The sequence below is a fragment of the Monodelphis domestica genome, chromosome 1 (genome assembly GCF_027887165.1).
Source record: "Monodelphis domestica isolate mMonDom1 chromosome 1, mMonDom1.pri, whole genome shotgun sequence".
Classification (NCBI taxonomy): domain Eukaryota; kingdom Metazoa; phylum Chordata; class Mammalia; order Didelphimorphia; family Didelphidae; genus Monodelphis; species Monodelphis domestica.
Window position 1 is genome coordinate 407,739,184 of NC_077227.1, and position 27,882 is coordinate 407,767,065.

The following is a 27,882-nucleotide window of genomic DNA, read 5'->3' on the forward strand; positions in this document are numbered from 1 at the left end:
AGAATAGAGCATGCGCCCAGACACTAGTTTGGCAGGCTGACCTCCAGCTGGGCAGGGGAGGAGGCGGGCCACACGCGGGTGCGCGCGCAACGTGTGGCGACGGAGTTGAAACCGAGGCTAGCGGAGGCTGCAGTGGCGACCCGGCCTGGGGTGCATCTACGAAGAACAGAGCGGTGGCACGCGCGCGCAGGCGCGCGTGTGACCATGGGGCGTTTTCACTTCACCCGGGACCCCATCCCCGAGTCCGTAGGGAACGATATGCTGCACTTGAACCAGCTCAGCTCGGAGGTGCGCGCGTCGCGGCCTGGGGGTGGGGGAGGGGAGGAGCCGGAGGGGGGGGGAGCCGGGAGGCGGGGTTTCGTCCGTAGTGCGCGGAGATTGGTTCTGCAGAGAGCGCGGGGTCTGATGTCCGAGTTTCGTGGCTTCTATAGGTGTCCAGCCTTGGGTCTTTGTCGTCTTAAACGAATCACTTAATTTCTTTGGGTCTTGGTGAACCTCACCTGTAAAGTGAGATCCAGCGTCCTTCCATCCCCGAATCTTTGATCCTATGAACTCCTGGGAAAAACCCCTATAGCCAAGGCCAAAGAGCTTTTAGGAGTATTCCCCTATACTATATAAATAGAGAGCAGTGAGCGACTGAATGGAGATCTGGGTAAGGGGGAGCCCTTGTTGATATCGTGGGGCTCCAGAGGACGACTGGGGGGCACCGTAGAGACCGGGAAGTGCAACCAGAGGTTGGAGGCCGGGCAGAATCGAGCAGACAGAAAGAGAGGCTTCTGGGAGTAAATCCCACCAGCGCCAAGACACCTGGGATAGGTCAGGTTATGTTTTTTGCTTTTTCCCCCAAATTTAGCCCATTACAGAAAAGTCATCTATACGGAAGGATTTGTTTGACTTTAGGTAGTGTTTCTTACTGGCAGCCAGGTGGCAGCAGTGGAGAGTGCTGGATTCGAGATGGGCGGACCTGAATATACTCCCACACTCAAGACACTGGCTAGCTGGGTGAGCCTGAGCAAGTCGTTTAACTTATGCCTTCCTCAGTTTCTTCATTTGTAAAATGGGGATGATAATAGAACACAGGATTGCTGTGAGAATCAAATGTAATAATGTTTGTAAAGCGTTTTGCAAACCTTACTGTGCTTTATAAATGCTACTAACTTTTTTTGTATGTCCTGGACCCCTTTGGCAGTTGGATGAATTCTATGCCCCCCCCCGAAAAGTTTTTAAATATATAAAATACATAGGTTTGCACAGGAAACCAACTGTATTAAAAATCACTGAGAATTTGGAATTCAGATTTTTTAAAAAATGGATGTTAAAAATTCATTAATTTTAAAAATACCTTATCAGAAGTTAAAAAAAAGACTGCTGGTAGCATGTTAAGAATTTATAATTTAGATAATCTCTAAACCCCTACCAGCCCTTGAAATTCCATGATTCTAACTTGTTTGTCAGTTTAATGAAAGCAGAGGCAGCCTTGTTAGAAAGGCATTGATTGATTGAGTGGAAAGGGTTTGGGGCTTAAAGACAGGGAAAATCCGTTCATCTTTATTACCTGTGCTAGTTTTGTGACTCAGTTTCCCTCTCTGTAAAGTAGATGTAATAATCATTTAGTACTGTACTTTAAAGGTTGTTGTATTAATTGAGATGTTAGACATTAACATTACTGCAAACCTTTTCTCAGTGCTTTTGCACACAGTATGGAATGAAAGTTGTATTGTAATTCATCAGCAAATACCTCAATATTCTGTTAGTGATGATGTTTTGCTCCCTAATTATCTGATACAGCTTTTCTATGTAAATTTAGATAAGATAATGAAAACAGAGAGAATTCTACTTAAACTAAAAAATACAGCCAAGCTAAATATGAGAATAAACTATTTCTAGCAGAAAATAAAAACTGAGATTCAAATCCCTTTTTAAAATGAACATTGTATTGATTCCTTTTTTTTTTTTACCTCTCCAAACCCTTACTTTCTGTCTTAGAATCTAAGGCAGAAGAGCTGTAAGGGCTAGGCAATTGGGGTTAAGTGACTTGCTTAGGGTCATACAACCTGGATGGATCTGAGGTTAAATTTGAATTCCTATCTTCCTAATACTCCAGAGCTAATGGCTTTCTATCCATTGAGCCACCTAGTTGCCCAGATTCCTTTGTTTTTACAAATCATTTTTTAATATACTACCATTCCAACCCACCCCATGAACCTTGTAATAAAAACAGTTAAGCAAAATCTTCTTACAGTTATACATTAGATGGAATATATAACACTAGTCAATCAGCAAGCATTTATTAAGCACCTACTATGTTTCAGGCAATGATAGGTGTTAAGGTATACAAATGCAAAAATACAATCTCTGTCCTCAAGGAGTTTATATTCTAGGGAAATAATAACCTATTCCAAAACAAGAAAGTATATATTATATTTATTTTCACACACAAATATATACAAAGTAATTTGGGGGAGGGAAGACAATGACTATCATCCAGGGAAATTAGGAAAGCCCCCTTGAAGAGGTAGTAGTTGAGAGCCGAATTTCTCTAACCGATAGTCCCCTGAATCTCCTAGGAAATAAATGTTATTTAGCGTTTTTATATTTCTATCTCTAGTCTTTCTCCTGAGTTCTTTTTGCCACAATGCCTACTGCCTATTGGATATTTCAACCTCTGTGACCCATTGACATCTCAAAAACAACTCATAGTATTTTTTTTAATTATTATTTTTTTTTCAGTCAGCAAGCCTTTATTTTTTTCTTTCTCTCCCTCTTCCCCCCCCAATTGGGAAAAAAAGAGCAAAAAACCCCTTTTATAAATATGAATAGTCAAGTCAAACAAATCAAACTTTGGCTATGCCCTCCCCCCCCCAATTCTGCATAGTCTCATCTCTTTTACAGGAAACATAATATTTTCCTTCAAATCCACCCCACTTTCAAATTTTCTATTTCTCTTGGATGTTCTCTCATCCTCCTAGTTATGCAGGTTTGTAGCTTTAGAATCCTTTTCCAATCCCTAAAGCTCACCCCATCTAGCCAGCTGATTGACAAGTCTTCACAAGTCATCTCCACGTTTCTCTCATCCTTTCTTTCTACTTAATTACTCTTTATCTTACTTCAGGCTATCATCTACCCCCACCCCACCCCACCCCACTTGTATTTCTCCTGAGATTATGTAGGCTACTTGAGGTCAGAGACTTTCACTTTGGTTTTTGTATCCCCATTTAATACTTGGCTAGTAGGTACTTAAATGCTTATTGATGTATCGGTGGGCACCTCTTTCCTTAGCTACGCCCACACAGACTCATAGTAATGAGGGCACACAGCTAGCAATGAGGGATAGTAATAAGAACAAGATCCTCATCCTATAGTTTCAGCATTAGTCAAGCAGGAATTGCAGAGTGATCAGTTGCCCATTCTGTTTACTGAGTCTGTAATGTTTTATACTGGGCATCAGGTTTGTGCCTAATCAGTCTTATTAATTACTTATATTGTTCTATATTTATTTTAGTTCAGAACTGTAAGGCATAATTAGTTACCTATATTGTCCTCCAGTGTACATCTCCCTGCTCCCCCTTGAATGAATCTCATTCAAGTAGGGCAGCAAGACCTCTTCCACATTTATAAATGATAAGGTAGACAATGGGGAACAAGGGACCCTCGAAGTGGAGACTCTGGCATTCCAGAAGAATCTTCCAAACCTACACTTGCTCCTTATTCTCTATGACTATGTGTCAAACCCAAACCACCTTCATTCAGCCATGCCCATTTTTCAGGGTTTTGGGGAAAAGTTAAGATTTCTCTGTAAAGGAAGAAAACTAACCCCCAGACTTTAATAAATTTGCCAACCGTGACCCACATATCGGGAAGCTGCTACTCCACACCTGGAGAGCTGCAATTCTGTCTGCTCCAGAGAGGCTACTCTACTAGTCTCTGGGCTTGTACATCAACCCTGAGGCTACCTGATTAGCTCCCAGAAGATTCCACCAGCTTTTAGGTCATTATACCTTCTTAAATCTCTTCTTCAAATAAAATTATTATCTTACTTCTGATTGAACAGAATTTGAGTCTCCCATTCTTGGTGTGAGACCCTGCTACAGACTCTGGTATGTTTCTCCCACAACAGTAGTGTGAATATTTTGGCACAAAAAATAGACCTTCTCTATCTTTGATGCCATTGGGATATATGTCTAGCAGTGGGACCTCCATGTCAGAGGGCATGAAAAGTTAAGTGACTGCTCCCATAATTGCAAATAGTTTTCCAGAGTAGTTGCATGTATCCCCAAATCTTAGCTCACAATGTAGAAAGTTTTCTCTGGTATTTGGGCCTGATGTTGGTTCTGGAGTTGGGTTTATTTGGGTGCTGGAAGCTTAGTCCTGAGGGAGTAAACACATCAAGGCTGTAAGTAGAATTCAACATTAAGTCTTTCATTCTACAAATATTTATTAGTATTTAACACATGTTGGCTATGTGTTTATTCTTAAAGGAAATTAATATGGAGACTTTTCCTGCCTACTAGGAGTTTGCTGTCTATTTGAGAAATAATACAAGTGATAATTGTCTTATTAGCTTAATATATTATAGTATTTGAGCCTCCCACCACCCATTGAGAGAAATAAAGCAAGTATTATAAGTCTCATTTTCCTGGAGAGACTACTGTGTCCTGCTGCTCGGAATCAACCAATAAACATTTGTTTTAGGTGCTATTATGTGCCTGATTCCTTGCTGGGGCTACTGAAAGGGGGGAAAAAAAGGGGGGAAAAATCCCTGCCCTCAAGGAGCTTACATTCTAATGAATGTATGGAAGGAAGGAAGGAAGAAAAAGCATTTAAGTTCTTACTAAGTTCAAAACACTGTTGAGCACCTGGAATATCAAAAAGACTGTCTTTTGCTCTTCCAGGCCAGATATTCCAATAGGAGACAGATTTAGGAAGGAGGTTTTAGCCTTAAGTCAGAAAGGGCCCTTGGTCCTTAGGTTGCTGAAACCAAGAAGGTGACACTGTATTTCACTGGTGTAATTAAGGGTTTTTGTTGTTGTTTTTTTTTTAAATTCTGAATAGTAAAAAAAAAAAAGTCTTTCCATATATCAGAAACCATGAATCTCCATTTCATATGGGTAGCTGCTTCTTAAAAATATGTAACAAATTGTATGTTACTTTCAAAACTGTCCTGATTGGCCTTGCTTCCTTTTGAACTTCTATTTGTTCTCTTCTTTGCATTTTAAAAATGCTATAATAGGGTTGGGGTTTTTTTTTTGACATCACAGTTGTTAACCACTATTCTTCCCTCCCCCTCCCCCATATCCCTTCCATTAACAGAGAGAAACAAAGGAGGGGGGGACCTTCATAACAAATAAAGTCCAGCAAACCAAATCCTTTCTGTGGCCATGTCTGAAAAGGTATGCCTTTGTACCTTCTGTCCATTGCCTCTGACAGGAGGCAAGGTCCTCAGGAGACACATTGGTCTTTTGCTTTGATTAGAGTTCTTAAGCCTTTCAGATTTATTTTTCTTTATATTGTTGTCCTTGTATAAATCATTCTCCTAGTTCTACTTACTTTACTTTGCATCAGTTCATATTATCCTGGATTCTCTGAAATTATTTCTTTTGTCATTTCTTAAATTGCAGTAATTTTCCATTATGTACTTATATGACAATTTAAGTCATTGCCCAGTTGCTTACCATCTAAGGCAACCCCTGAGATTCTAGCAGTTCCCTCCACCCTCCTTTAATGCTATTTCTATTAATAAAGCTCTTTTTGATGTTGTACAATTTGACATAGCTAAGGACTTTGGGGAGGTTTCCCCACCCACCTTGGTTTTCTTTAACCATGGCTTGTAAGGGGCTACAGCCTCTTAGAGGTGGTTACCAGGTTGCCTATCCTAAAAGCTTGCTCCTCAGGATGATGGTGGGGTGAGGGGCTGAGGTGATGGACTGGACTGGACTGGATCAGAAAAGGCCTTCTACAGAACGTTGTATTTGAGCTGAGCTGAAGAAATCCCACAGATTCTCTAGAATTCAAACCCAAATCTTCAAATATTCCTTCTCAATTGATTTTAATAAAGGTTGTATTTGTTGATTTCATGGTAAGGGAAGCAAACTAAGGGGTAGGGCATCATGATCACTGTCTTCAGATATTAGACTTTTCTTCGGAAAACAGGCTTTTTCTACTGACTGTTAGAGCTAGGATGTATCTGTTTGGCTTTCAAAGCCCTTCACACCCTGGCCCTTTCCTGACCTCTCCTTTTCCTGGTATTCTTACACTGTACTCCCTCCACATTCCCATAATCCATTGATGCTGGCCTTCTTACTGTTCTTAGAACAAGGTACTCCATCTTCCTTCTTGTATCTGAGCATTTTCACTGTCTGATTCCCATTCCTGGAACACTCTCCCTTCTCCGCCTCCTAATTTCCCTGGTTTCCAAAGTCTTACTTTCTTCAAGAAGCCTTTCCCAATCCCTCCCTAGTATCTTCCCTTTGAGACTACCCCCAGTTTAGCCTGTATCTATTTGTTTATACATAATTGTTTACATGTTGTTTCTCCCTTTGAAAGCAAGAACCACTTTTTGTTTTTCTTTTTATCCCCAGAGCTTAACACAATGTCTAGCACATAGTAAGCACTTAATACAAGCTAGTTTTACTGTCTGACTGATGTACTAGGTGGAAGTTTGGTAGGATAATTTCAGATCAGCCCAGGGAAATGTACTAAGTTATAAAGCTATCCCAAAATGGAGCATCATTACTGTTGAACATCACCAAAAGCCTTTAAGCAAAGGTCATTCAGCCATATTATGGTTAGGATTGGATTAGAGGGCCTTGAGGGTCTTCTAGCTTTGCAATTCTTTTATCCATTTAATAGTCATATATTAAGGACCTGTTCTATCAACTGTGGGCTATGTGTTCTATATGCTGTGGGCTAAAGGAGGTCCAAGGATCTCTGACAAGGAACCTGTGGTCAATTATGGATAACAGTGCTTTACGTTCATTTGTCATCTCATTTAATCCTTACATCTTTGTGAGGTAATAACTACAATTAGTTTTAGCCCTGTTTTATTGTTGAAGAAACTGCCTCAGAGACATTTATGTGGCTTGCTAATAATGGTCATACAGCTCATGCTAGGAGGTATTCAAACCTAAGCCTCTACTGACTATCTCATGCACACAGATGGGGAAACACTATGAAATCAATTGGGGAAAAAAAAAGATTACTTTCAGCTGGGGTGGATCAAAGGGAAATATAGATTTACAGCTGGATGGAAGCCCAGAGAGGTTAAGAACTAAGATGGTTTCTGAAGTTCTTTCTGTCTTTAAATCTGTGATCCTATAATCCTAATGGGTCAGTTACCCCAGGATTTGAACTTAGATCCTCTAATTTGATTTAAATCCAGCATTCTTTGTAATACTCTATGCTAGAAGGAATTTAGATCCTCTAATTTGATTTAAATCCTACATTCTTTGTAGTTACTCTGCTAGAAGGCATGAGGAAGCCTTCTTGAAGGAGGTAACAGTGGAAGCCCTGGCCTTGCAGTGGAACAATAGATGCCCTGGTACTGCAGGCTATAGCAGAAGGGAGAATGAATCTTCATCTCAGTTCACAGCTTTATGTAGCAGCAACTGCTGTGTCAATATTTCCTGGTGCTGATGAGCTATTTTTAAAAATAACGTTCCTTCAGTGAACTAGATGCAGGTGGTAATTTGTTTTTGGGAAGAGATTTCAGGGTGTTGGAGGCAAAGGCTGGTTTGGGAAATGAGCCAGGAGGAGGAGGGGGAGGAAGAGATTGTTGATGTTTGGGGCTGTAAATGTTCTAAGGTCCTGCCTTTTTTCTCTCTTGAGATTCTGCAGCTCAAGAATGAAGTAGAAGCAGGAATCTGACTCAGTAGATAAGTATACTGAAACTCTTGTTTTCATCTTCACAGCAGTTTGCAGCACTGACCGAAGTGATTTTCTATTTCTTGGTTCAACCCAAGGAGGTAAGATCCTTTACTTGATAACCAGAAAAGTTTGATTTGGCAGCTGTTGTGCTGGACAGCCTGGAAAGTAATGGCGAGCTCCTTGCCTCTTGGAAGAGAGATAATGGGCTGGAGCTGGGTTCATAAACTGGGGATCTGTAGAGAGAATTACATCTTTATATCAGTACAATTGGTTTCCTTTGCAATCCTATATATTTTATGCCATTAAAAACATTATTCTGAGAAGGGCTTCCCTAGACCACTAAAGGAGTAAACAATACAAAAGGTTAAGAATTCCTGGATTTAGAGATATAGAATGAGACTTACATTTTCAGACATGGCTAATTTTTTTAAAGCATATTTGTTTATTACAAGAAGATTTTTTTTAGTGGGGGCAGTTATGGGGAAATGATAGAGAAGAGAAATTAGCATCAGTAAAATACTTCAAAATAAGAAAAGGAAAAGTTCAGAAGAGAACATAAATAAATTGGTACCACCTTTTAACATACTCTTTAAAAATAAATTGTACAAAGAAGTTCATTATTTCATAAATAGTCTTTTTTTGTTCATTATATATTGAAATGTTTGTGTTTGATTTTTAAGATCATAAAATAATTATTTTTTAAAATGTTAAGGGGTTTGTTTGTGTTCTTTCTGTGCTATAGGTTGAAACATTCCTGGCTAAATTGTCTGATTTTGCTGTCACCAATCAGATCAGTCTTGGGCCCTTAAAGAATATTGTGAAAAGCCTTCTCCTAGTGCCCAATGGTGAGTAGAGTAGAGCTTTGAATGAATATTCCCTGCCCTTGATGTTTTTTGTTATTACCATTACTGTTTACTCAGTCTCTCATGTTGGAAACTTAATGCTATCTCTTCACTCCCTCATCATTCATATTCTTTAGGCTTCTAATCTTTTTTTGGGAAAAAAAGATTTCTTAAAATCAATCATTTATTTTCTCTCCTCACCTTCCTTGTTCTCCAGTTGATTTTTTAAAAAAGGAAAGAAAAGAAAATTTAAACCCTTAAACAAATATGTGCAGTCAAGCAAAACAAATTCTTGTCTTGGCCATGTCCAAAAATCTCTTTCTTCATCTCGAATCCATTTCCTTTCTATTAAGAGGTTGTTAACATGCTTTGTCATTAGTCTTCTTGAATCACAGTTAGCCATTACATTTATGATCATTCTTAAGCCTTTTAAAATAGTCTTTATAGTGTTGCCATTGTATAAATTGTTTTGTTTAATTTACTCATCATTGGTCCATATAGTGTTTTCAGGTTTCTCTGAAACTATCATTTTCATCCATTCTCATGGTATGATGGTATTCTATTACATACCATAATTTGTTCAGCTGTTTTCTGATTGATGGCTTCTTAGTCTTGCTGATTTTATGGGTGCCATGTCTTTTACTTCTACCCTTGCATCTGTCTTCTCATTCCTACCCACCTAGGCTATTAAAATTGCCTTCACATGGAATTTCCCAACCCTTTCTCCATCCAATCCATCCATCACATGTTGCTAATTTATCTTCCTTGTTCTAAGATCTGGGCCCATCACATTTGGGAAGGAAGGTGTGGTACAGGGAATCAGCTGCCATGGGCCAGGGTTCAGCCCCACTGGCTCCAGGGGTCCTCAGTAGTTAGAGCAGATAGGCGAAATGAGAGATGGGAAGGCAGCTCTGTGTATATGTTTCTGCCAGGGGCATGCTCTGCATGAAATGGCTGCTTCGCCATGCCCAGGTTTGGCCTTTATTTTTATACCCATTTTTTTTGGCACACAGATACAGTATTTGACATATATGTTCAAGTAATGATAATTGGATGTGAAACATTAATTTTTAACAAATTGTTTGACATTCTGAGATCATTCTATACATTTGTATAGTAACTATTGATTTGACAGGAAACACAAAGGTTCTACACAAAATAAATGATTTTGTCACAGGTGGCTTAATTTTCTCATTAACCTGTGAGGAGCTTTGAGCTTACAGACAATCAAGTCAAATCACTTATTACTTTAATAGAAATAGATAATCATAGATCCTAAAAACAATTAATAATCATAGTAGTGAGGTTAAGAGATCAGAGAGGTACTGAGAACACAATTCAGATTTAATATTAGACTGATCTTTTTCAGGGTTTACTAGGGAGTTTCTCAAGGGTAGTTTTGGTTGGTAAAACCAAGTCACTGAGGCATGATGAAGCTTGGTGTACCTGTCCAAGTTTTTCCTTATGAATGATTTATGTAGGAGAATGAGTTTCTGTATAGGGGGAGTAGGGGATAGTCTGACCTTGGCTTGTGGGTACAGCTTTTGCTGGGAATTATGTACCTAAGCACAAGTTAACCCATAATAGTCTTTTGGGTTTTTTTTTGTAAGTCTAATCTTTTGGTGATATTTTGGGGAAATAGTGTGCAGGCATTTTGCTCTTATAGTAATTTTTCTGAGACTAGGGAAAGGACAACAATCATGTCAATTTCATTAGTAAGGAATGTTGATGAGAAAAGTCATGCAGAGGGGGCTGAGTGGGCAAGTCCATCCTGCCAAAAATTCACTCTGTGACTTCCTTTACCACTTTGTTAAATGCCTACCTTTAATATAAAGCCTAACTCACATGCCACTGCCTTGTTTTGGGCCCCCCCATCAACTTTTACTTATAAAACAAATATTCCATCAGACAGTCAGTGTGTATTTATTAAGGGCTGATATGTGCTAGACAGTGTGCTAAGTGCATAGAGGCGGGGGTAGGGATGGAGGAGCCTTATAAAGAGATAGTCCCTGCCCCTTTCATTCTTATGGAGGGGACCTGTGTATAAATTGATGCATACAAGAATGAATAGAGTCAGGAGAAGGTAACTTTAGAGAGAAACTGATAACTAGGAGAGGGACTGGGAAAGACTTCCTGTGGAGATGAATTTTGAGTGAGGTCTTAGGGGGAAGTAAGCTAGGGTGTCTAAGAGCTGGAGGTGAGGAGGGAACAGCCAGGGCAAAGGCAAGGAGATGAGAAATGGAATGTCATATATGAGGAACATTGCCTGGTTGATGGGCAATTCCTTTTTTTAGTACTTTACAACCACAAAAAGAGTTGCTACAAATATTTTTGTATGTTTTTTGTTAGCTTTGTTTTGTTTAGGATTAATCCCTCCCTCTAATTCTTCCTTCTCTCTTCCCTTTCCCTCCTATTTTCCTATTGAATGAAATGTATTCCTATACTCAATTGTATGTGGAGTTCAGCTATACTTCTACCATGAGACTCTGCCATCTTGGTGTCATCTTTAAAGCCATTTAAAAAGACAAGTTTTCTTTTTTTTTTTTTAAAGCAGTTCAAGGGGGCAGCTAGGTGTATACTTTCTTCATTGTGTGACCCTGGGCTGGGGTTAAGTCACTTAACCCCAATTGATTGGCCCTTACTTCTCTTTGGCCTTGGAACCAATTCTTAGTATTGATTCTAAGGCAGATGGTAAGGGTTTTTTTTTTTTATAAAAACCCTTACCTTCCGTCTTGGAGTCAATACTGTGCAATACTGTGTATTGGCTCCAAGGCAGAAGAGTGGTAAGGGCTAGGCAATGGGGGTCAAGTGACTTGCCCAGGGTCACACAAGGTAAGGGTTTTTTTTAAAAAAGGCAGTTCATTAAAATTAACATCAACCAATTCTGCCAATCCATGCAGTATGACACATCTGTAAATACTTTGCCTTGGCAAAGAGGTGAACAGGGAGATACGTTTTTTCCCCCTCTTTTTTCAAACTAACCCTGGTTTGTATCTGTATTTGTTCTGGGTTTTTTCTTACTCCCTTCCTTTACATCATTGTTATTGTACATATAATTTTCCAGGCTGTTCTTCACTTACATCAGTTTGTAAACTTTGCTATACTTCTTTGAGTTCTTGATATCTTTCTTTCCTTCCTTCCTTCTTAAAAACCTTTACCTTCTGTCTTAGAATCAATACTGTGTATTGGTCTAAGGCTGAATACTAGTAAGGGGTAGGCAATGGGAGTTAAGTGACTTGCCTAGGGAGTTAAGAGACCTCCCCACTCTAGGCCTAGCCACTGAGCTACCTAGCTGCCCCATATTCATAGTTTCTTTTAATATAGTAATATACTACCATATTTCCACACCGAAGTTGGTTTAGCTCTGAGAAGAACTTTCTAGTTGACTTCCTGGTCTCTAGCCAGTCATAGAATCTAAAGCTTGAAAAAGATAAGTTCAATTATCTAATTTTTAAAGTAGAGAAAAATGGGGCTCAAAGAGTAAAAAAAAAAGCCTAAGATTACTCAGTGAGTTACTGATAGAGTAAGGAACTCTCAACACTCAGTCCAGGATTCTTTATCCTATATCAGGCTATTTCTTCCCTCTCTCAAACTCTTGTGCATACCACCCATCTTGCTTTCCTACCATACCTCTGTCCCAGAGATCTCCAGTCAAATGTAAGGACCCTGGAGTGGAGTGAAGGGGCTTCCCTCTCCTTAGCACCTGGCACATAGTAGATGCTTAATAAATGCTTGCTGAATGAATGACTCTTCTCTACCTCTATGTATACTTACCTGTATTATTTCACTATTAATCAAATAATATTCCATTTGCTACTTGTTTCCCTAAGAAACTGTATGCCTCTTGGGACCAAGAGTTGTTTAATGTCTCCATGGTGAGGCCTTAAGAAATACTGGTTGAATTGAAATTGAATGGAAGAGGAGCAGACCAAGACCCTCACTAGACCATAACTGACTCTTTTGTGTAGTATGGACTATAAACTTAATGTATTCACTTAATCAGCAAGCATTTATTGAGTGCTTGCTATATACCAGACATATATGGAGCAGCCAGGTAGCACAGTGGATAAAGCATTGGGCCTAGAATCAGGAAGACTTCTTCCTGACTTCATCTGGCCACAGATACTCACCCTGTGATCTTGGGCAAGTCACTTAACCCTGTTTGCCTCAGTTTTCTAATGTGTCAAATGAGTTGGAGAAGGAAATAGTAAATTACTTTAGTATCTTTGCCAAGAAAACCCCAAAAGGGATCACAAATATTGAGACAAGATTGAAATGACTCAACAACATATACCAGATCCTGTGATAGGCACTGAGGATATAAAGACAAAGAATGAAACAACCCCTGCCCTTAAGGAGCTTCTATTCTGTTGGGCATGGAAGTGGCATACTGAGTCACTATCAGGAGGAACAACAGCCAATCCTCTGTCAGAAATCTTTAGTGGCTCCTTTTTGTCAGCCAAGAAAGAGTCACATTCCCAGGTAGCTAGGTGGCTCTCTCCCTCCTTTCTAACCTTATTATCTTTATTCAGGAGCTCTGCAGACCTGTAACCCAGCTAACCTAGACTTGCCTTGTGCTCTCTTAGTTCTGGGCTTTTGTTTTCATTGTTCCTTAAGCTCTAAAGGTTCTCCTTTCTCTGGTGGACTTCTATTGTTTCACTAAAGCCTAATTGAAATGCCTTCTCCAAAAAAAGTTCTCTTTCTTCTCCCTTCCCTTCTTCCCCACTTTTCCAAATACTTGTAACATTATTTTCCCTTGATCCTCATGTATCATTTTGTGGATATTTATTTTATCTTGTAATGTTGTGAATTATAGCTTTCTATATTTTGTTTCTCATCTTCCTGTTAGACTGTGAACTTTATGAAGGCAGGCTAGGTTCCTGTCATATCTAAGTAGACATCACCTAGCACTGAGCACAGTGCCCTATATTTTCCCAGCACTTAATAAACATTGAGTGACTGAACCATTATATAGTATTCATAGTTCATTCACTTGTCTTCTTAAAATCAAAGCTAACATTATCAGATGAACCATTCGTTTTTCTAAGGGAGAAGGCTAGCTAAGCATTCATCTGAACTTGAAACTGGCATTTTTTCAGCTTTTTATGGAAGAAGTTTAGTTGATTGGAACATCCTTGATTCTCAATAGATTCAAGCATTATAATTTCTAGCCTTTCTTCTCTTTTCTTGTGTTATTTCTCTTTGCTGGCTTTCTGACTGGGTCCAGGTTGTTATACTTTCCTCCTCCTATTTTCTCTTCCTAAAGCCTGGCTTTGCTTTTTCTATTAGTCACCTAAGATTTATTAAAAAAAAAAAAGGATTTGGGGACAGGTAGTTGGCTTGGGGGATTGATAGCCAGGCCTAGAGAATAGAGGTTCTGGGTTCAAATGTGACCTCAGCCACTTCCTAGCTATGTGACCCTGGGTAAGTTACTTAACCCCCAAACCCCTTAATGAATTATTATGAAAGTCCTTTTGACCTCACTGACCCCCTTAAAAGGTCTTGGGGACCCCCAGAAGTCCTGAATCACATTTTGAGAATTTCATCCTTATAGGATCAAGTTCAGAATCCTTTCTTTGCTTCCTAGGCTTCTATGACTGTTGTCTCTAGTTCTTCCACCACTTCTCTGTCCATTCCTTTTTAGTTTCTTTGCTTCTTCATTTCCAACTCCTTAATATGGCTGTCTCCCATGCTTGTTTGTTTGTTTTTTCCCCAGGGTCCTTTTCATTCTCTGGGCTCCCTGGTTGACCTCATCCAGTTTTGTTTGTTCAAGTCATCACTTATCCCCATGCACATGACTCTCAGAGTTACATACCTGACCATAATGTTTCCTTCAGACTTCTGGATTTGCAGTACCCTAGACATGTCCAGATGGGATGTCCCTCAAACATATGTCCCCTTAACATATCTAAAATAGAAATGATTACTTTCTTCCCCCAAATCTCTTTTCTTCTCCCTTTTCTCTTAAATTTTTCCTTCTTTTGAGGGTTCCACCATTGTTTTTAGGGACACAGCTACAGAATCTGAGAGACATTTTTTTTTCCTCTCCCTTACCAACTGTATCCAATCAGTTGCCAAGTCCTTTTGTTGCCAAGTCGATTTTAACTCTAGGCCACATCTCACACTTGTCTCTTCTACCGTATGAAGCCACCAAGGGAGTTTAGACATTTACCACCTCATTCTTGGACTACTGTTAACAGCCTAGCCTTTTTTTATTCTTCTCCTACAGAAGAAGATATGACTTGGTTTAAAATTTTTTTTTGTTTTTATCTTTTTATAATATATCCTCTCTTTCTAGCTAGAATAAATTCCATACCCCATCTTATTCTTCTGTATATTCTTAACACTTTGCCCATAGTTCTATAGAAAGAGCATCAACCTTATAACCTTGGGCAAGTCACTTACACATTCTATTCCTGTATTACATGGGGATGAGTGATGTTTGTACAACTGGAAACCTTTTATCCCTAGTATTGGTCTTGCAATAACTATTTGATGAGAATCCTCAGAGTTGAGACTGCCATTGTGGAAGTCTCTACTGCTACAGGAAGAAATTAATTCAACAGAGTAGTACCTGCTTTGTCATAGGCATTATGGTTAGGATTTAAAAAAACTGTAAAAAAGAGTTTTCTTTCTGCTTAAAAGATAAATGTTATAACTCACTCCCTAGACATAAAAGATCTATCCTATCCATAGATATAACTTTTTGTTTGGTGGTGGTATTTTCACAAATTCTTACCTTCTGTCTTATCAATTCTAAGATGGAAGAGCAGCAAGCATAGACAAATCAGTGTTAAGTCACTTATCCAGGATCACATAGCTAGGAAGTGTCTAAAACCAGATATGAACCCAGGACCTCATGACTCCAGTCCTGGCACTCTATCCCCTGTGCTCCCTTGCAACCCCACCTTTTTGTTTGTTTGTTTTTAAAACCCTTACCTTCTGTCTTGGAATCAATACCTTCTGTCTTGGACCTAGGCAGAAGAGTAGTAAAGGCTAGGCAGTGGGTATTGGTTCTTAGGCAAAAGAGTGGTAAGGGCTAGGCAATGGGGGTTAGGTGACTTGCCCAGGGTCAAACATCTTGGAAGTGTCTGATGCCAGATTTGAACGTAGGACTTCCCGGACTCGAGGCCTGACTCTCAATCCACTGAGCTACCCAGCTGCCTGCCTCCCCCCACTTTTGTTTTTTAAAGGAAATGCTTAGCTGGCTACATGGAAGGTCAATCACATTCAATTCTCTCTCTTTTTTTTAACTTCAGACTATAGTTAATAGATTCAAAGGGTGTGGCTGGTATAGCCCTAGGTTGAGAAACAAAGATCAAAATAGAAGAGCCTACCTGACTTGGGGAAGCTTATTTTGGCCTTGGGTTGGAGTTGGTGGGGGAACAAACTATACAAAGATAAGTAAATGCAAAATAAATATAAAGGAGTTTCTAGTTTAGCTTGGGGAATTGGGGGGAGGCCTTACAAAGGAAGTGGCCCTGCAGCTGAATCTAGAAGGGAAACAAGAGTTCTAAGTGGCTAAACTAGGTACTGAACTTTGTGGCATCACAAAGTGATGTTTTTTGTACATGTTTATTGAATTCTTGAAATGGGGCCTTTTGTCTATGCCTCTTCCCTTCATCCCCTGCAGCTTTTTTTTTTCAATAGTTTTGCATTGGCATTCTTCTTCCCTTGTTAAGTCATAAAAGCTTATGTAGATAGATGGCCTGAGGCACACTATTTGCTAACAATTTTTTAAAAGTTTTCAAACCCTTACCTTCCATCTTAGAAGCAATACTCTGTATTGGTTCCAAAGCAGAAGAGAGGTAAGGACTAGGCAATGGGGGTTAAGTGACTTGCCCAGGGTCACACAGTTAGGAAGTGTCTGAGGTCAAATTTGAACCTAGGACCTCTGGTCTCTAGGCCTGGCTTTCAATCCACTGAGCCACCTAGCTGCTCCCTGCTAACAAATTTTAACAAAAGCAAAATCTTTGTTCTTCCCTTAGCCTCCCACTAGACCCTCACTCTGGTACCAAGGGCTCTGACCAAAGCTCATCTGTCTTTGAAAAATAAAGTTTTGGGAACTTTTAGTAATGGCTCATGTTAGTAGTCTCTTCTGTTAACTCATCTTCCACAGCTTAATGAGATTGTCAGATGTTGTGATTTTTTAGGAAAGGGGAAAGGAAGGTTATACACAAGGGAAGAATCACATATATATAAAAATGAGTTTATTCACAGAGAAAGGAAAGGTAAGGGGAGAGTAAGGGGAAAAGTTAGCATCTGACTTATCCCAGCTAGTAAACCCTCTATCTAACCACCCTAAACTAAATACCTATGTTTCCTAAGGGTAAGTCCAACAGGGAACCAGATTTCTCACATACAGAGTCTCATTGGTGGGTCAGGTACAGGAATCCAGCTGAGTCCTCAGATATCCCAGGAAAGAGAGGTTCCTCCAAGTTTCCACTCTGTCCACTAGAGAGTATGGAGAATTTCCTCTCACCCTTGTTTGATGATATTCAAAGAGGCTGCTTGCAAGCTGTCCAGGAGAGTTCAGGAGAGATCAGATCTTCGCCTTTCAGGATTCACTTTTAGCTCCAGACTGGCAGTTGGAAACCCACTCCTTTCAACAGTTTAGAATTCTGACTCAATGGCTTTTGGAATCCAGGCCTGTCAATTATACTCTTGCTACTTTTACCTTCCCTTGCTATAGTCCCCCCTTTGCACAAAGCCTAAATCATGTTGAAAACACTATTTTGGCATTTGTGCACTAACTAACGTACTTACATATTACTTAAACTAAAATATCTACCCAAAATAACAAACAATCTATACTCACCTATCTTAAGCTATCTAATACTATCCTATTCTACGTATTTTATCAAGTAAAGGAAAAAAAAAGAATTAAATAATGGTAAGTATTACTGGCCCAATGCCATAGATGGGAAAACTGAGGCTCTAACAGGTTAAATGACTTGGGCCCAAGATTACGGATCATGTTAGTATCAAATCTGGAACTCAACCCAGTTGTCTTGATTCCTAGTTTAGTGTTTTGTAACTTCCTGTAAAACTGCCTAAGAAGGAAGGAAACAAATCACATATTAAGCCAGGCACTCTTCTGAGTAGTGCTTTACCAATATCTTATTTGATTCTCACAACCACCTTGGGAGGAGTACTATCCCCATTGAGGCACACGAGTTAAATAACTTGCTGAGGATTATATAGCTAGTGTCTAGGACTTGGTTTGAACTCAAATCTTCATGACTCCAGGTCCAGCACTCTTATCTCTACTGCACCAACTGTCTCTAAGATTGAGAACCATTTCTGTTTAGGAAAAGAAAATCTTAACTCTCCTTCCCTGGTGGAATTCAATGATTTATAACCTTTAGTGTTCCCATGCATAGGAGCTTAAGAAAACTGGAAGGGACCTTAAGAATTCTATCCTCATTTTACAAATGAGTAACTTGAGACCCACATTCTCCTTTTTTGTCTTAATCAAGTCAGCCACTCATTACTGTGAACATTGCACTAGACTTAATATCTTCTTGCGGACCCTGCTTGGAGAAAGGACCCAGACAGAGTAAGTTTTCTTTAGTCTTGATTTAGTAGAGAGTAAAAGTGATAAGTATTTGATCCTTAAATTTTTTCATAATGTAGGGACCTTTCTTTTTCTAATTATAGTAAATATAGTCTAGAGAAATAATTTTTTCTATTGTTCCTGAACAGAGAAACAAAGCTCAGATAATAAAGTCTCAACTCTAAAGCCTGACTCAAATCTATTTGGGGTTCCTCCTCTACTCTGTATTTGAGTCAAACTGGAATCTCCTTCAATGTCTTGGACAGACACCAGGCTTTTCTTGCCCATATTCTTCTCAAGCAGAGATCTCCCCTGTGCTGCCTAATCAGGGAGGGCACAAGAAAAGATCCTTAAGATTCTTCAAGATTTAGCTCAGATTCCACCTTTTCCTTGATGTTTTAAATGCTGACAACTTCCCTTCTCCAAAAGATCTCTCCCTCTGATTCCACTTTAATCTTATGTTTGTATTTGGTTTGTATTATATTTAATCTAGCTCAGAGGTAGTGTGGCTGTAGTGGATAGTGAGGATCCTAGAAAGGTCGAGTTCTGCCTCTTGACACACACTTGCTGTGTGACCCTGAACAATGTAAAATTTAAATGAATGTCCAATAACTCCAAGTATTATATTTTGTAAGATTTATTAATAATCACTCGAAGTAGAAGAATTAAAAATAGAAGTACAAAACTTAAGTATGATCATGTGAGTAAACTCTCCTGCCCTGCTTTCCCCCCAGCCTCCACAGCCCCATTCCAGGAAGAAGAGAGAGCAAGGGGTGGAGTTACATCAAAATATATCCTCCCTACATTAGCATATAACATGAGAAGGAAAATGGGAAGTTGGGAAAGAGAGTTCTGGGGAGAAAATTCTAATTACACAGCAAGTTACTACCTTCTCCTTGCTTTAGGCAACTTTAAGTTCTAGGTCAGGGATTGACCTGCTTTGATAGAATTTCTAAACCTGGGAGCTTATATCATCAATGAAATCTCATGTTTGGTCCTTGGCAATGTATATGGCTTAACATCCCTACCGGGCTGTTAGGCCCATGAGGATAGGAATTTTCTTTGAATCCCTATATATAGCTTCTGGCACAGTGCAATGTACACAGTAGGTATTCAACCAAGATTTCAGTGAATGAAGAGTAGAAAGCATAAGACACTCAGAAATTTAGTGAGGAATTTAACTATCCATCTACTTTCCACTTTCCTGCCAATGTACCTTTATGGAGGGAACCCAGAGATCCCTCTCCATTTAGACCCTTAGGCTTACTCCCCACTTCCCGTGGGTGGTGGGCTGCTTCTATGAGACATTCCTTGGTGCCTCTGAACAATATCTGGGCCTTTCCGTACAGATTGCAGCTATACCTTAGGTCTTGGAGCCCTTGTCATTTGTTCTGCTATGGAACACTCCTATATGTCCAGTCTTCCTAATTTAGAGTGTGAACCTCTTGAGAGCCAAGACTATTAATTGATTTTTTTATCTCTAGAATTTACTTACTTAGCATGATGCTTTAAAAACAGTTTCATAAGTTCATTTTAATAAACCTATTGCAAAGGCAATTTTTAGGAATTATGAAATATTTGTTATATGCTCCAGAGTAGCCCCACTGGAACCCAGTGCCTTTGAGTTTAGATGGGGCTATTAGCTAACTCTTTTGAGCCTGAAGAGGTTATCCAAATGCACATAGCATTTCCTGATAGTTTGCTTTTCTCCACTTTGGACTTCCTTTTCTTGTCAGATTTCTGAGATGAAAGATTTCCTCTCTTTGTTTAAGTGGTTTCTGTTTGGGTGTTTGTAGTCATAGACCTGTGTTGGATGTTTAAGGGGAGGGGGCAGTTTGGGACCCATGAGACTGTATATCTTTACTTTTTTTTTTTTTAAATCTTTACATTCTGTCTTAGTATCAATTCTAAGACAGAAGAGCAGTAAAGGCCAAGCAGTTGGGGTTAAGTGACTTGACCAGGGTCACCCAGCTAGGAAGTGTCTTAAGACTAGATTTAAATTCAGCTCTTCCCAATTCCATGCATTGTGCTGCCCAACTGTCCCTTTAATCTTCTTGAGGTTTGGGAAGAGAGAGGCCAGTGGCAAAGCCACCAGGAATTGTCACCAGGCAGTGACTTTTCTAGTTAGATTTTTGTTGAAAAGTTGGTCTCCAAAGCCTAGAGAGGACACAGAGGATAAACACTTTGTCCTCAACATTACTTCAGACTTGGAGCTCAGCCTTTAGTCCTGACTCCAGAATAAAGCCTGAAGACTCAGCAGGGACTGGTCCCCAAGGTTTTAGAGGGATGCCTTGGCTGGGCCCAGTAGGCAAGAACTTTTGAATTTAAGCTGCTGTTGGCTAGAGGTTTGACAGTTTAGCCACAAGTCTAATTCCTATAGGATCCAGCTGATATCTTTTTTTTTAAATTTTATAATATTTTATTTGATCATTTCCAAGCATTATTCGTTAAAGACAAAGATCATTTTCTTTTCCTCCCCCCCACCCCCCTAGCTGACGCGTGATTCCACTGGGTATCACATGTGTTCTTGATTCGAACCCATTTCTGTGTTGTTGGTATTTGCATTAGAGTGTTCATTTAGAGTCTCTCCTCTGTCATGTCCCCTCAACCGCTGTAGTCAGGCAGTTGCTTTTCCTCAGTGTTTCTACTCCCACAGTTTATCCTCTCCAGCTGATATCTTTAAACAAGTAGAATCTACAAAGAAGGGAGTGATCTTTCTTACAAGTTGATTAGGAGCTCAGTATAATCTATAAAATTTTAGTCTCATAAAATCTCCTTTCTTGCTTTTTCCTCTGTAAGCCATTGCCTTGAATTTTATTAGAGATGATTTCTTCTCATCCCACTCCCGTTCTCTTTTCTACCTACTTATGACAGTCATCCTTCAAGGACTTAGCTAGATTCCTGTCTCTTCTAGGAAACCTTCCCTGAGGACTCTTATTAGTTCTTTCTCCAACTCCCTTTACAGTTAAGGCTCATCCTCTCATTTGACAGAGGGGGAAACTGAGGTCCAGGGAAGAGAAATGGCTTACCATGCCAGCACTAGAAACTTGACTTACACAGAGCCCCAGTTCAGTACCCTAGATAAAGTCAGTTCCCACCACAAACTCTTTCGGGTTTATTATGAACCTCTTAAGGGCATCTGTCAGTTTATGTCATTTTACTTTTCTATCTGCCCTAGGGCTTTCATGTGGCAGGCTCACAATTCATCCCTGACCCTGGATTCTAACTCAAGACCTGCTACTTTATTCATTTGGACAGATTACTTCCTTTCTCTGAGCCTTAATTTGCTTCTCCAGATAATCTTTTATATTCCTTCAATTCTAAGCATTAGGATCCTTAGATTTTTGTAGACTGTAGTGCCTAGCACAGTGTGTTGTACATTGTTTAATATGTAGCAGCTGAATCAGATTGTCATTAATTCTTGCCTGTTTCCTTTCTCTTTTTAGATTTAAGCCCTTTATATGTCAGAGTCTTGTATTTCTTTGGATTTTTTCTGCACAGCCCAGGATACTCATTAAACCTGCAAAGGCTGACTGCTCCCAGGTTTAAAACAAGTTTGTCTTTCTGCTTCCTAGGTGCCTTGAAGAAGAATATGACTGCTGAGCAGGTCAGAGCAGATTTCATTACTCTGGGTAGGCCCTTTATTTGCCTCTGCTAAATATTAAGTGATTGGTGCCTTTTATTATGCTAATCTTCGTTCTTTTCTCCCTCAGGCCTCGGTGAAGAGAAAGCCACTTATTTTTCTGAGAAGGTATCTCAATTCCTTTTAATCAGGATTAATTAAGATTTCTTGTTTTATTTCCAATACTTCAGTGCATCTGTGATCTCATTCGTGTGGATATTCATGTTTTACTTAACAAAAGAAAAAATACTGATTTGGAGAAAACAATCAACTACTTTATATCACTTCTCTTGGCTTCATGGTTTTCATTTGATAAAAAAGTCCTAGAAAGAGTCTTTCTGGCAGGATACAGGACTTAACAAGGCTTAAATTCAAACCCAGTCTCTGATTAAAAAAAAAAAAAAGATTGGCTGTGTGACATGGGGGAAGTCATTGAGTATCAATTTTTTTCCCCTTTTGTCCTCTGCCCTGAAAACCTGGGACAGGTGCCTGCACTCTCTACTTCATTGGCAATTTATCCCTCAGAAAAGAAAAGCAAAAAAAGTGTTGAGCTTAAAGTTAGGGGACCTGTTTTCAAGTCCAGATTCTGTTTTCTGGATCTATTAAAAGGGAATAAATAATATTTACATTACTTAGTAGGGTTGTTGTCTAGGCAGATCTTTACTGTCTCCATATAAATGAGATGATACTTTCTTTGCATCTTTCTTTTTTCTTTTCCTTGGGCTGGATTTAACAACAAACATTTTAGAATTAAAAAATGGAATTTTGCTATTGTTATGCCAACCACCATTGCTATGTTGGAAAGAAAGGAGATATTTGTATTCTTCCCTCTTCCTTCCTTCCTTCCTTCCTTCCTTCCTTTCTAGGTAGGATGGGGTAGACCTTCCTGAGTTAGTTGCTTAGACCTGAATCTCTTATGGGAGGTGGGGATGGCGCAGATAAAATGAGGGGATGGGAAAAAGAACATTTTTCTCTTCATGTGATTTTTAATTTGTTTTTATTCTGGCAGTGGAAGCAGAAATCTCCCATACTTGCACGATGGGCAATAGGACAGACATTGATGATCAACCAGCTTATAGATATGGAATGGAAATTTGGAGGTAATTAGCTTGAGCCAGGTTTAAATTAATGGAAGGACCAGGGAAGGAGATAAGTGGATAAATTTCTTTGGAAGAAAAGGAACTTCAAATGGGGAAAATGCTGCCTTCTCATATAAGGGTGTTTGGACTAATTCAGTAGAAACACTGTTGCCTAAGCCCAGCAGCTATTGCTAACTCTAGTTTCTTGGCTCTGGTGATTGCTTTGCCAGCTGGACAAACTTGAATTTTGGTGTCCCTACTTGGTCCTGATGATTCATTAGATGGTCTGTAGGATCTGGATCTTCCCAATAAGTCTTGGGCCAGTGACTTAACTGCCTTTTCCCTTGGAGAACCAGTGTGACATAATTATATAAGGAGAAGGTGGTTTCACTTATGTTTAGCAGCAGCTGGCTTCACATTCTGATGTGAGGACACTTAAAGTATCCTCAGTGACAGTAAGAAAGTCCTCAACCTCCCTGAGTCTTTCCCTCATCTGTAAAATGGAATAACACATGGAAGAACATCTGACTCCTCAGACTGCTGTTCAAAAGTTATCCCAAAAGATATGTTCAAATAAAGCTTCTTGAGTGCCTCTGAGCTCTTCAGGAGTGTCTCTCAATACTTCTTGTCCTCATGATTTTTCCTTTTGTGTCACAGTGACATCAGGGAGCAGTGAACTGCAGAAAGTTGGGAGTATTTTTTTACAAGTAAGTTTCTTTCCCATTCACCACCCCTAGGACTTTTGGGAATATGCATGCTTTTGTCATTTAATCATCTAAAATGAAGGTAGTTAGGATCAAATCTGCATCATATTTCCTGAGAACATTCATTGAAACAAATACAGGGTATCCCCAAAGTCTTAGTGCTTACACTTAGTGCTAACAGTTTTAAACTTAATAGCTTAAAACTCTATTAATACTTATGGGATGCCCCATAGATCCCTGCCTTGTTATTTCTTAGGATAAAGGGCTTTCATGCATCTCAGTCATCACTGGCAGACTTCAAGTATAGGCTCCTTGTCATTTGGTGTTGTAGTAGGATTCAAGCTTTGGTGAGAGATTGGGTTGGATGAGATGACTGAGCTCTCTTCAGCTCTGGGATTCTTTGTGGGGTTGGAAAGACACTTGTTTCCAATTTAATGGGACCTTGTTTTATGTAAAATGTTTGATTACTAGATAGCAGGATACATTTAGGGAGCTTAGGTTTAGGAAGAGAATTAGACTGTTCCCAGGGAACTATGAAATTAAAAGCCAGCAGTTTTGAATTTTGTTTCTTTTCCTCTATCAGTTGAAGCTGGTGGTTAAAAAAGGAAACCAGACTGAAAACGTGTATATAGGTGAGTCTTGACTCCCTTTTCCTGAACCTAGCTGTTCCAGAATAGAAAGATTTCTTTTCTGTGATTCAAACCTATATTAGTTTTTCTTTATTTGTGACACTTTGGGGAAAGGACTAGGGCAGAAAGGAGTGGCAGTCAGGGGGTCTGAATTAAAAAATCAGTGCCATCATCAGTGAGCTTCAACAAGCCATTTTGTAGGGCAGCTACAGGGCCCAATGGATAAAGCAAAAGGCCTAGAGACAGGAGGCCCTGGGTTCAAATGTGGCCTCAGATACTTCCTAGCTGTGTGACCCTGGGAAAGTCTTGGATACTTAGGATCCTAAAACAGAAGGTAAGATTTTAAGAGAGAGAGAGAGAGAGAGAAAGAGAGAGAGAGAGAGAGAGAGAGAGAGAGAGAGAGAGAGAGAGAGAGAGAGAGAGAGAGAGAGAGAGAGAGAGAGAGAGAGAGAAGCCATTTTCCCATTCAGAGCTTTAATTTTCCCTTCTCTAAATTAAGGGTCTTCATTTACATGAGCATTTCCATTCAGAAGACGAATAGCATTTATTAAGCACTTACTATGTGCTAGGCACTGTGCTAAGCACTTTATAAATACTCTTATTTGATCTCCTAGGAAGTATCATCTCAGTTTTACACTTGAGGAAACAGACAGACAGGTTAAGTGACTTGCCCAGGGTCACCCAACTAAAGTGTCTGAGGCTGGATTTGAAATGTCTTCTTGACTGTAGGTCTAAGTTCTATCTGTGGCACCACCTATGGCAAATTATGAGTAAAGGAGTCTCCACCTGGGAAGAATATGAAAGCAGGAACACTGTCATTGTCTTCCCTTTAGGAAAAGTATTCTGAGTATAGTAAATAAGTAATTGATGTTAAATAACAATAACAATAATAATGACTTTAAGGTTTGCAAAGTCTTTTATGTATATTATCTCATTTGAGTCTCATAGCCACCATGCAAGGTAGGTGCATTAATAACTCCTTTTTATAGATGAGGAAAGTGAAGCTGAGATTAAGTGACTTAGCTACTAAGTGTCTGAGGGAGGATTTGAATTGGAGTCTCTGAGAAACAAGCTTAGTGTTCTGTCTACTATGTCCACTTATGTGCCTTCCAAATTGTAGGAAAACACTATAGGGAAGTTTGTAACAAGTTTGGTTAGCCTCCAGGGGGTTAGGTTTTCAAAAAGAAAAAGTTGGGGCAGTTTGGTAGCACAGTGGATAGAGTACTAGGCCTGGAGATGGGAGGATCTGGGTCCAAATTTGACCCCAGACACTTTCTAATTGTATGACCCTGGGCAAGTCACTTTGCCCTAATTACCTAATAATTACCAATCTTCTGCCTTAGTATTGATTCCAAGACAAAGAAGAGGTAGAAGCCAGGGATTAAAATTCTTCAGAATTCATTTCTATTCTATAAACACTGATTGAAGCCTACTTTGTGGGAAACATTTAAAGGGTTATAAGGATGAATAGTGCATGACTTTGTCTTAGAGAAGTTTATAGTTAGAGGATATAAAAACACTTCATAAAGCTATTACTTAGCAAGCATTTTTTAGGTGCCTTCCCTATGGTAGGTTCTGAAACTACAAAAGGAAAAAGAAAAGAATCCTGCTCGTAAGAAGCTTATATTTTAACTGAATAATATTAAACATTTAAAACTATCGTTGTAGGGAAAAAATCACTTTGAACTCCATGAGCACTATAAATCTACCACTTTTCACCCTTTTGTATGATTTTCATTCAAGAATTTGAAGCATTTATCTGACACTAAGTTTTCTCTTCCTAGAGTTAACCCTGCCTCAATTCTATAACTTCCTGAGTGAGATGGAACGTGTCCGAGCCAGCATGGAGTGTTTCTGCTGAAGGTGAAGGAAGAAGGCGTGGAGGAATAGCTTGTTTATCCTAGTGGCCTGCTCTGTAATAGTGAGAGGGCCAGGGGATTCCCAGAAAGAGCCACAGTTCTGTATTAGGGAGCCCAGTGCAATTACCACATAAACTCATGATTCATGAAATAACCATTCCTCACACAGGCCATGTCTCAAATATTTAAACCACAGGAGTCCCACTTTGGAGAGGGAGAGAAATCAAAAGCTAATTTTTGACACTCTTCCTTTCTCACTTTCCAGAACTTCCATTTCTCAAACCTCTAAGATTAGCAGTCAAATTACAGAACACAATTAACCTGAAATTATGCAAGGGGACACCTCACTGTCAGCATCCTGAGAGCCAGAATCTGGGGAAGGAAATATTTTATATGTATGCATTGATTATGTATAGTAGGAAATCTGTCATATACGACCCTATTTTAATGATATATCTGTATATAAACCCAAGATAGCTCCTCTTTCAAAGACTTCTGTTCTTTGAAGGCCTTCACTCAGTCTGTCCTGTATTTGCCTTCAAGAAGGTCATCATCTTCTGAGCACACTTAGGAGCCTTTTACCTTGGCTGAGTAGCCACTGAACAGTTCTGCCTTATCTAAGTTTCCAAAAAAGGGTTTGAAGAAGAGGCCTTGATCTTCTTGTCCATGTGCACTGCATTAAAGATCCCTTTCTTTTTTGAGGATTTATGGTATTAATTTTAGGAGACAAGATGATCAAAATTTGGGTTGGACCTAAACACAGAGACCAGGAAAGAGAGAAAAATACATCTAAAGCCTGGAGGAGCAAGGCAATAGTGCCTTTAGGTTAAAGCCTTGTGGAAAAGGGGCTCAGAGATTTAAAGCCTCCTTCAAGACCTTGGAGGCCATCTGGTCTGGCATCCTCTTTTTTTTTTTTTTTTACAGTTGAAGAAACTGAGGCCCAGAGAGGGTAAATGACTTGCCCTGCTCACACAGGTAGCCACTCTAGGATTTGAATTTAGGTCCTTCTACTCCAAATTCTGTACCTCTGTACCTATTGCCTTTTCCATGGGAAGATGTATATGCTTTGCTGTTTACAAGGGTCTTTAATTTCCAACTTAGCATATCACATTTCACAAATTATTGATTAGAACATTAAGAACTTGAAGGGACCTTGAACCATAGCATGTCCAGGTGAGGAGGGACCTTGGAAATCATTTCATCTTATCTGTTTTTAACCTGGAATTCATGAACTTAAATTTTTTTTAGAACTATTTCAGTATACTTGATTTCCCTTATAATTCTGTGCATTTTACAGTACACATTTTATAACATTATACTGTGAAGGAATCCATAACTCAAAAAATGTTGAGGATCCCTTATCTAATCTGATTCACAGCAGTTCAGGTCAATCTCCTTTTTCTATCCTCTGTTTTCTAAGGAATTGTATACGTTGGTTGATGCTTATCAAATTCATAATAAAAAAAAAAAAGAAATTGTCTAATTCAACCATCCTCTTCCATTTTACAGATAAGGAAACAGGTCCATGGAGGCAATTGCCTTTTTTTTCCCCCAGATTTTTTTTTCTAATTGAAAATTTATATTTAATAAATTAATTTAGAATATTTTTCCATGATTACATGATTTATGTTCTTTCCCTCCCCTCCATTCCTTCTCCTTCCCCGTATCCGACATGCATTTCCACTGGATTTTACATGTGTCATTGAGCAAGACCTATTTCCATATTAC

At 39.3% G+C, this 27,882-nt stretch overlaps 1 protein-coding gene across 4 annotated transcripts; it reads left to right on the forward strand.

Moving 5' to 3' along the window:
* The first annotated feature begins 53 nt into the window (after nt 1-53).
* On the forward strand, nt 54-27,760 carry COMMD7 (COMM domain containing 7). Of its 4 annotated transcripts, none has more exons than XM_001362138.4 (9): nt 54-288; nt 7,908-7,961; nt 8,606-8,708; nt 21,837-21,893; nt 21,975-22,012; nt 22,893-22,983; nt 23,620-23,669; nt 24,250-24,298; nt 26,080-27,760. In XM_001362138.4, exons 1-9 carry the CDS (start codon nt 205-207, stop codon nt 26,154-26,156), a joined length of 603 nt encoding a protein of 200 aa, XP_001362175.1. In that variant the 5' UTR covers nt 54-204; the 3' UTR covers nt 26,157-27,760. The 4 variants fall into 4 exon arrangements, with proteins under 4 accessions (XP_001362175.1, XP_007474513.1, XP_056667929.1 ...); XM_007474451.3 differs by having other exon boundaries at nt 63-288; nt 7,911-7,961; XM_056811951.1 differs by lacking the exon at nt 54-288 and adding an exon at nt 921-1,002.
* Nucleotides 27,761-27,882: the final 122 nt, after the last annotated feature.